The sequence below is a fragment of the Pteropus alecto genome, unplaced genomic scaffold (assembly GCF_000325575.1).
Source record: "Pteropus alecto unplaced genomic scaffold, ASM32557v1 scaffold103, whole genome shotgun sequence".
NCBI classification, from domain to species: Eukaryota; Metazoa; Chordata; class Mammalia; order Chiroptera; family Pteropodidae; genus Pteropus; species Pteropus alecto.
Genome location: NW_006436288.1, coordinates 8238419 through 8248470, shown reverse-complemented (window position 1 = coordinate 8248470; position 10052 = coordinate 8238419). Strand labels below are relative to the sequence as shown.

At 31.5% G+C, this 10052-nt stretch overlaps 1 protein-coding gene across 3 annotated transcripts in view; it reads left to right on the top strand.

The window, feature by feature from the left end:
• SOX5 (SRY-box 5) overlaps positions 1–10052 on the top strand; it is a 378734-nt gene that overhangs the window by 255791 nt on the left and 112891 nt on the right. For all 3 annotated transcript variants that reach the window (XM_015589995.1, XM_006912686.1, XM_006912687.1), the window contains one exon: positions 7–114. In XM_015589995.1, coding sequence (XP_015445481.1) covers positions 7–114 — 108 coding nt within the window. The remainder of the gene's footprint in view (positions 1–6; positions 115–10052) is intronic.

Genomic DNA, 10052 nt, shown 5'->3' with positions numbered 1-10052 from the left:
GTCAACTGCCACCATTAATGATTCCCGTATTCCCCCCTGATCAACGAACATTGGCTGCAGCTGCCCAGCAGGGATTCCTTCTTCCTCCAGGCTTCAGCTATAAGGCTGGATGTAGTAAGTACCATTGATTTTTCATTTGGGAGTGGGTGGAGCGTATTGCTTTAAATTAGGCAATTTAGTATTTCTGCCACACCAAGAAATGAGATCACCCATATAACATTTTTATTTTAAAAAGGAAACACACAGAAGGTGTTGAAAAGGATTTATGTTGGTATTTAAAAGAGCTTAGATTATTTCTATGCTTCTGAAGACAATATTTGCTCTTTAGAATTCAGTTCCATAACTTGTTTCCAGTGAATTCTTAAAATATGAATGTAATTTTTGGTTTCATTTTCTTTTTGCATAGATAAGATAGGAATATGCTTTTCAATAGCTTTCCATTTTTCTTTAAGATAAACCCAAGTTTCCTAATGTGAATTAGTTGTTTTTTCATTATCTGTCTCCGCCCTGTGTTTAGACTAACTTCTCACTAGTCTTCCTTTAGTTCTTCAACCAAACCATATTCTTTCTTGATTCTGAGCTTGCATTGTCAGTGTTCATGCTCTTTGGTATTCTGAACCTCTTTCAACTCAGCTCATAGAGAGCTTGCCTGCCCTAGGTGGGTCCCTTTCTCCTGGTTCCTTTGGGTCCTGTATATTTTCTCTTTCACTTCAATTGAAAGCTCTTTGAGGGCAGGTGCTGATTCCGTCTTATTCATTATTATATCTAAACTTTCAACAACATTCAACTATTTGCTGAATGAATGAATGAGTGAATGAATGAATAATGAAGGAACATTCATTACAAACAATACAAGGGCATTTTTGCATTAAGTGATGAGTTATACCAAGATAAGTGTTTATATTGCTTATTAACTTTAGAAGCCTGTGATATTATGACTTTTTTTTTAACCAAAATTGAAATTATACATTGCCGATTTTGAAAACAATCTGGTATTTCATATTCTAAAAGTCAAATAGCCAAAATGCCAACTATAATCTGTTAGATAAAAATAGTAACAAATTTCAAAAAGGTGCTAGACTGCTAAGCTAAATACATTCTAAAACGTCATTACCATGAATAGAGAGAATATAGAGAAAGCAATTTTACTGAATTATTTTCATTGATAAAAGTAGAACACCACTGAAAACAATTAGTAAAATAACTTTGTAGTATATATTTATATAAAGTATCGTTTTGTAAATATCAGTAGCTTTTGGTATGTTAACAAATTGTCCCATTAGCATCTTAACTATCCTTCAGTATTTATTGCATTTGTAAAACTCCATTCAACAATAATAGAAATCGATGGAAGTTTCCTGTTAAATGTCTTGAATTTTCACAATTAACATTATTCTTAGTCTTTAAACCTTTCTCTGTACAATATTGAAGATATTGGGATATAATTGTTAAATATACAAAGTCATTTGAGATGAGTACATCGCAACTATGGTGTCTAGATAAAAGTGAACTGAACTCAGGACGATAAAAATTCACACTTTTTTGGTACTTTACCCTTTGTGTTTTTCACACTGCTTTTGCACTTCTTTCTCTTGACTTTGGTTTCTTGTGTTTAAGATGGTGCTCTTGCTCTGTATCCTTAATTTATTCATTTAGTTTTATTTGCCACATCATTCTATCTTTGTAGATCAGTTCATCCAGAAACACCAAATATAATTAGGAACTATATTTATATTCCAAATATTTAAATTCTAAGAATAATTTAAATTCTAAAAGTAGAATTTTAAATTCTGTTGCTATGCCAAATTTTGAGATTTTAATCATAAAAGATTTTCTTGTTTTGTTTCCATTTTCCTAAGTAATTACTATTCACATTAAACACATGTTGCCAATGTGTTTTTGGTAACCTTGGTTACTAAAATGGAAAAAAAGACACTTTTAAAAATCATCAGTTGCCTCAGACTGCACCTGCAAATATATACATATAGACTAGTTCTGTTTTCCAAAAAGGAATTTTTTAAGCAACTATAGAAATAAGTCCCATTAGCAAATACTGTGCTGAAGAGAAAACCACATTGAATATGAACAATAGCAAAACTGTAGGCCTGGAAAAGGTCAAGAACACCTCAGCCTCACTCCCATTTGACAGAGTTGGCATACTCTGTTTGTTCAGTGTGAATGTAATGTGGCATGCAGAAATTTTTCCTTTTCTAAAATTGTTGGTATGTTAACCATTTGATATTCATACCTTCAGTGCTTAAAGTTATAAAATGCTACCACTTCTTTTGTAACCTTGGAAATAGAATAAAGTTTCTACAGCTGCTGGCAAGCTTACAACTAGCATCATGCCAAACTTTAAAACTAAGAACCTAGTAGCAAAATCAAGTGCCACCCTTGTTGATACCCTGGCACTTTGAGTCGGTTTGATTGAGGAGCTGTATAGAAGTGAAAAATAGTATGAACTATTTCCTTCCTAATTGCATTGCGGGAAAGTAATAAAGGTGGGGGAAAAAAATCTTAATATCCCCTCTCTCCATTGGGTCTTCTTTTTTGATTCCCCCATAATTGTCAACCATATGTGACTTTTCTGGTGTTCTCACTTGTTTTAATTTGATTAATATTACATAGCTGTCAATGAAAGAGACTGACTAACCCATCTTGATTAGAATTTCGAGGAAATTTGAAAGATATACTATTTGTTGGTTTCCAAAACTCAAGTACTTTTCATCAATCCATTTATAGAAAGTATTGATGATAAATTTTTCTGTTTAGACTACATGTCTTGATAAAATAAATAAAACATACATCTTAAGAACTATACAAAAAAGCTAAAATGTTCTCAACAGAGAAAAAATTTAAAAAAAAACAAAAGTTGTGGGACTTAACCATTATGCATTTAGCTAACATCCGTTTTCCAAAAAAGAGGCTTTCTGTTAGACATAAAGATATTTTCCTTTTAAGAAATATAATAGTAGAATTAGAAATAGGTAAAATTAGATGTGGAACGGAGACCTACAGATATAGCTGCTGGGCTTTCTCTTAACTTCTAGAATGCATGTCATTAAACATTATAAAAATAAATGAATAGCACTGCCAGAGCAAATGTGCTAGATAGAAAAGAAGCATTAAAGAATGTTGTAATATATTCTTATCCATGAATATATAGATAAATTTACAAATATTGATATATTCTTATCATAATCTTGGATTCTGTTTTGGTATTTGCTTTTAAAGAAATCAATCATGAAGCCACACTTCATGGATCTGTATCTAGTATTACTTTTCCTGCTTATTTCTTAAAATCTAAAAGATACTTTCAAACTTCTAAAGCGGTAAAAATAATGGTATATTCCTAAATTGAATGCTTTTAATATATATAATAACTTGAAAACTATTATGTAAAAACACTGGTTTAACCAGCCAGCTCAATTCAGAGACCATTTTATTCAGGGGAAAAAATTAAATAATCTATATTTTTAACTTGTCAGTTCTATAAAAACTGTCAACTAAGTTGCTATATGTAAACACAACCCTAATTTTATATTACACAATTAAAAATCCCAATTTTAAATTGTATTTATAGGTACTACCTCATTTTAATCAGAAAATAATCACTATAGTCCTGAAATAAATTTGAAAAAATAAGTAACTAAGGTTCCAATTCTGAATTATAAACTAGATGGGTGTACAAATGAATTGATTCATGTATACTTTGGATGCTTGAAGAACCCAAGGACACAACACAGTCCATTTGCCTCTGTTGGAAAGTCTGAGTGGAATCCTAACCGCTTAACCAAAGACTTCAGCCTGTGAACTGCAAAGCTTGTATCAAGTAGATATTTTTGAAATAAAACGTACATACCTCTGACACCTGGAAAACAGTTTTTGTTGGTAGGAAGACTCCATTTTGTGTTTACCTATCATAGAAAAAATAATCTACCCAAATTCAAAGTATTTTTGAATGTGTATATTGGTTTTAGCCTAACATTTAGACTTGAGAGACTTTTGAGATTAGGTGGTTAAAACTCACAAATTTGGTCCTTACCAATTTCTCTAGCACCAACTTCCAGTTCTCTTTGCATAACACAGCTTCCTCACACCCTCTTTAAGTGCTGTTCCTTCAGGGCACATATTGTGCAGTCAGAAGTGACCATAAGTGCTTCTCTTTTCACTAATAACTACAATCCTCTGCCCCTCTCCTTTCTGTTTGGCTGTATAATTTCTAGTTATGTAATTCTAATAGATGCTTTAGAAATTTTCAACATAAAAACATTTTATATGGAAATAAAAAAATCTACAGGAAGGCAAAATCTAATCAAAATAACTCATTTTCTATATACAGTGTAAAACAAACAGTTGTAAAAGAGTTGGCTTGATAGTTAGCCCAAAGTATCAAATTGAATGTGTCACACAGCTACAGATATAGAGTCTTTCCCCATAGATGGGCATATGCCTAGTGCTACAGTTCCTAAACTATGTGCTAAGGTACCAGGGTGCTGTAACTAATTCACAGGGGCACACAGGATATTTTAAAATTTCAAGGAAGATACAGAGACACTACATAAACTACCTTAGTTGTTTGGACCTTACTACTTGATAAAATGGAGCAGTTGGATATTTCTTTTGTCTTAGGGGCGCCGTAAAAAAATTAAACCATTGATGGTGCCTAAATCCTAGAAAGTTTAGGAACTTTTGGCCTAATCTAGTATATATTCAGTTTTTAAATTATTATGACCTTTTTTTACTGGGAAGTTGTTGTTGGTCTGTCATATTACAACTACAGAACAGAATACATATTATAACAAAACTTATTTTGCACTTACAGAGCTAGGTATAATATTATATAGATAAGTAACTGATTCATTTGTCTATACCAGTTGATTCCTTTGTCTTTATCATTTCATATGCTCATTTGTTTTGCTTTGTTGATTTAATAAACCCAATCTCAGATAGGCAACTACAGATCGAGAGATATTTGAAATCAAGTTTTGCCTCATTCTGCTACTTTGTCCTTGTGTAAGTTACTAAGCTTCAGCTCCTTCATCCACAAAATGGATTAAAAACACCCATTTTACTAAATTATTAGGGAGATTAAATAGGATTTTATATGAAAGTGCCTAGTATTGTGTCTGTTTTATTAGGTTATTTATAAATGATAAATATTGAGTATAATGCCAGCAAAAGACAGATCTTGTTTCAAAAAAAAAAAAGATTCTATTATAAAACCCCACCCAGCAATTAGTTGCATTTTGTTTGCTATCTAAGATCACATTTATTCTGCCACACCTGAATGAGGCTTCCTCTGACTAGGAAAACATAATTGTTTAGTGAAAAGTAGTACTGTGCTGAGGAAAAATTTATCTCATGTAGATATAACCTTAACCTTAACTATTTTCATTTTAATCACCAAGTTTTAAACTTTTTCTATTGTCATTTTCCACTTGTCTGTTTATCAGAGCTCATGTTGGAAAAGATCATTTGATTTTTTTGAAAATGTATTTAGTCATTGTTTTGGCTATATGAAACCAGAAATGTATTCACATACTCATTCTGCATTTTAACACATTGATTAATTTTTCAGAAATGTGCTAAATAAAATAGCCATATAAAGTTACCGATTGAAATATTTAATTGCCTTATGAGATTAGCTTAAATAAATAGAAGTCGATGAGCCAAGCTTAATAAACTTAAAATATGTTGTATTTACTCTTCATCAGTTTTCTGAACAGTATTTCCGCTTCCAATAAAAAAGGAAACTCTCAGTTAATTAGTTCCTCATACACAACAATAAAATTAATGTTTAGGAGTTAAATACCATAAACTTCCTCAGGCATATTTGCTGATGTGTTCCTGTTTTTAGTTAATGTCACATGTTTTATTGTTTAATGGAGTATCATGTGGGTTCCATTATATCTCTCTTGTGCAAAGAGTCCATGTGTCCAGCATTTTAGGAGACTGCATTCTAATTTCTGATTTAACTATGTCAGCTGTGTCAGCTGACACACAGGTCATTGACAGTCAATGCTGAAACAATCACCAGATCTCAAGCTAAGACCCATTGACAAAGCACATTTTTATCAAACTGACAAAATAGGAATATGTGTTGTCAGGATCACGTACCGTAGGTTCTTAGTAAATAAGCAAAGAGAAGAGGAAGTACTCATATCTCAGCCTTCTGTGTTTGTATGTGTTAGACTTATTTTGACCAGCTCTACCCTTCACCCCCTACCCTCAACATCATATAACCAAAGACTTTGGGTGAACCTGACTTAGTTGTAATTATTTATTTTTTTAAAGAATTGCTTTGGTACCTGAACAGCCAGTCATTGAAATTCTCATCTGAAGGAAGTTAGATTGTTGGCTTAAGAATATGAAATGATTAAATAGTAAAAAAGACAGTACAAAAATGTATGTGACATTCCACAATTATATGGTGACAGCCACCCTTCAGTTCTTATGGGAGAAATATTTCTAGGTCAATGAAATGTTTTTTGCTAAAACAGAGTTTACAATATTTTTACAAGTTTCATCACTGAGAAAAGGAAGATGTATACATCTTTATTGTGACAAAGTGTCATAAAGTGGTATAAAATAATAGTTTATATTGTGCCTTATTGTTTATAAAACATAGGCACATAATTAATTTTAAGCATTTTGAGGTGATGACTGAGCTATGTTAGTAACTATCGTTTACTCCAGTCTTCCCCCCCGCCACCTCACACACACTACACCACAAAAACATACACACAAGCAAGCAAAAAGTAAAGCCCTTTTATTGAAAATTCCTCAAATTTTAGTAGACTTTAACATCTAATATAATTTTAATATCTAATCCTTTAATCCACATTGATTTTTAACAGTTACAAACATGAGAATGCCATTCAATTTAAGTATAAACTCATTCAGCTCAGTATTTTCGTTTTGACATAAATCTCATTCTTGATAATATAAATGTGTCAAATGGAAGGAGTGCTTGGCGAATGACATTCCATGCTCTTAGTCAAGAGACCTCAAAATGTGATAATACCGTATGAATACGCCCTAGTCCAGCCTAACCCTCAGAATTCGAAGTTCATATTTTTGTTGCCACAGGAAACATGAAATCTCATCTCAGTAGAAGACTCACACTAAGGCAATCAAACTGAAGTATATGCCCAGAAAATCAATGTATTATTTTATTTGAATAAATGTAACTGTTAACAATACTGAACAACTCTCTTCTCCAGTAAGCATGCTCTTTCACTGAAGAAAGCTCCATTGGAAGACAAATTTGAGTTATAAGGGTGATAAGATAATATAGAAGCAGAAAAAAATATTTAATAATGCAGTTCAGGATAGTGTTTTGCTTCTAAGTCTATAACAGATACATATGAGGACTAAACAAGTCATGCTCTTGGAATATCATGTGAATCAGATACTATATTAGGTTTACCTACTGTAAAAGGACAAAATAATAAGTTAAATATGGTAAAAGAATGAATGCTTTTCACTCACATAGTAGTCCCAGCATTGCTCATATCATTGCTCTGTGATATCAAGTCCCAGGCTTGTTTTCTTTTTATTATACTACCTTTCACAAATTACAGCTTCCATCTCACTGACTGCAATATTTCTCCAACTACCACATCTCCATTCCAGTCAGTGGAAAGGGCAGAAGCAGGGAGAACTATAGCTACTTATTAAACAGTACCGTTTCCCTAATAATTCATTTTGGCTCTGTTCTCAAGGAATATATTTAAAACTTTTTTAAACCTCTTTATATAGTCAGCTCATAACAACCCTTCACATTTTTTTCTAATATGTTAAAAAGATAGCATTTGCTGATTATGCAAACCTCAAACAATGTAGAAGTATAGAAAATAGAAACTAAAATTTATCTGCCTGTACTTACATACCTCTATAATGTCACTCCCCAGAGAGAATTGCTGTTTACAATTTGGTACTTATTGTTCTAGAACTAGATATAGGTATAAATATATATGTATTTATATATAAATATATATGCATCTATTTATATCTAGATGTAGATATGTAATAAGTAGGATATGAGCATATCTGTATATTGTAATATATGTCCTATAATACACATGTATTGTATTTATAATATGTACTACATAATATACAATGCATGTGAGGATAAATTGACTATATTCTACCTATAAATATTATATATATATATATATGTAAATATATATATTATGGCCATCTTTCTTCTTTCATACTTTTAGATCTAAATTATCCTGCATCATATTTCATAAAGCTGGATGTACCATACTTGTTTCCCACTAATGAACAATTTAAATTTGTCTACAATACTTACGGTTTTAAACAAATGTACAATGTACATTTTTATGTGCCCATATTTGCCCCAAATGAATTCTTCCATTCCCAGTATGTGGTATTTTACTTTTATTTATTTGTTCTTTTTTGAACATTTTTTCACCTGAGCAATCGCTTTTAAATTCTAATGTTGAATTGATTAATAGAAGCTTTAAAACTTTCAAAATTGACTCCTCTGGGTTAAGCTATGAATAAGCATCAGTAAGATGTAATTTGAAACTATTAATTGTCTGGATTTAATAAATTCTGTCAGAAAAAAATTAAGCAAAGTATCAGAAGACCTTAAAAGGTAGTCACAATCTCATTTCATATTATTTTATGCCCGTGAGCAAGTCATTTTTCCCTTTGTGTCTTAGCTTTTTAATCTTTAAGGTAGCTACGGTAATGTCTGCTCAACTCACTTTGTAAGAGATTGTAAAAATTAGATGGAATGAGTTTACACATTTCTAAAGAAGTTAATTATTGTATAACATATCATTATTATGTGTTAAATGTATAGGCCTATTTTGAAAATTTAGAATGTGACATAATGAAAAGAAGTTTAGAAGTTTATTATGGGACATTATATATCTGGCCATTCAAGACATTTGTATCATTTGTGTTTCAGTTTTTAGGGTGAAGGGAAATTCCATAACATTTCTTAATTTCCAGAGGTCTAAAATTCACCATTCTAGTGGAAAGCTCTAGGCCAGGAGTCATCCCAAATGTATATCCTGTAGGCTTAGTGTTACATTGGTTTAGGAAGTTTTCTATTCTCAACCTGCAGATCACAGACTCTGGATGTACTCCGAGAGGAAGGATGTCTGTCAAGGAGCCTTGATAGACAGAAAAGTGGAAAGGCTATAAAGAGTGTCAAAAAAGTGAAATGCTTGCTAAGCCTTAATACTAAAAGTGGAAAATAAAAGAGAAATAGCATTTGATTTGGTGTTAAGTGGCTTATATGAATTCCCCTCTTCTAAATCCCTACTTTCTAATACATGAATCATTTTGGAGGCTTTTTTTCTTTACCACTTATTTCCTCATAAGACAGAGAGGCAAAATTTAGACATCATAGATCTGGATATAGAAGCAGTTCCTTAATTAATGATTCTCTTCGAGCAGCTTAAAATGAGTTATTATGCAATAGCTTAAATGATGCCTTAGTAGTAGTAATGGTGGAATATAGAAGGAAAAAGAGACTTCTTTGATTCATTGTCACCTTTTCAGGGATATTCAGATTTCTTAGGTAATTAATCCAGGAATTTTCACTGGTACTAGAATTCAATTTCTGGGCAAAGAGGTGAAGGAAGAATGTTATCTCTTTTATATGCAGAAATGTCTTCTCATTTGGAGAGGTGTTTCTTAAAGAGTTTATAATCTTTTACTAAGCCAGCCAACTAGGTAACTATTAAATTAAGTAGGATAAAGTTTTTATTTGCTATGCTACATTAAAAAGACATAAAAATATTTATTTTTAAGAATCTCTTACTGAAAAAATTTAACCTGTGACAAAGCAGTTAAGAACTTACAATTATCTCAAAATATCTTCTTTTAAACTAGCTGTAGAGTCAAACCAGAGATAACTTATTAATTTTACTTTCTCAAATAAAATTCATATGAAATATTTATATTCATTACTTATCATTTTATGAGGTTACTATAAAATACTATCGTTTCTCATAAAAAATCCAAATATTAAAAGCAGTATAGATTTTTCTGCATTGAAACCTCTT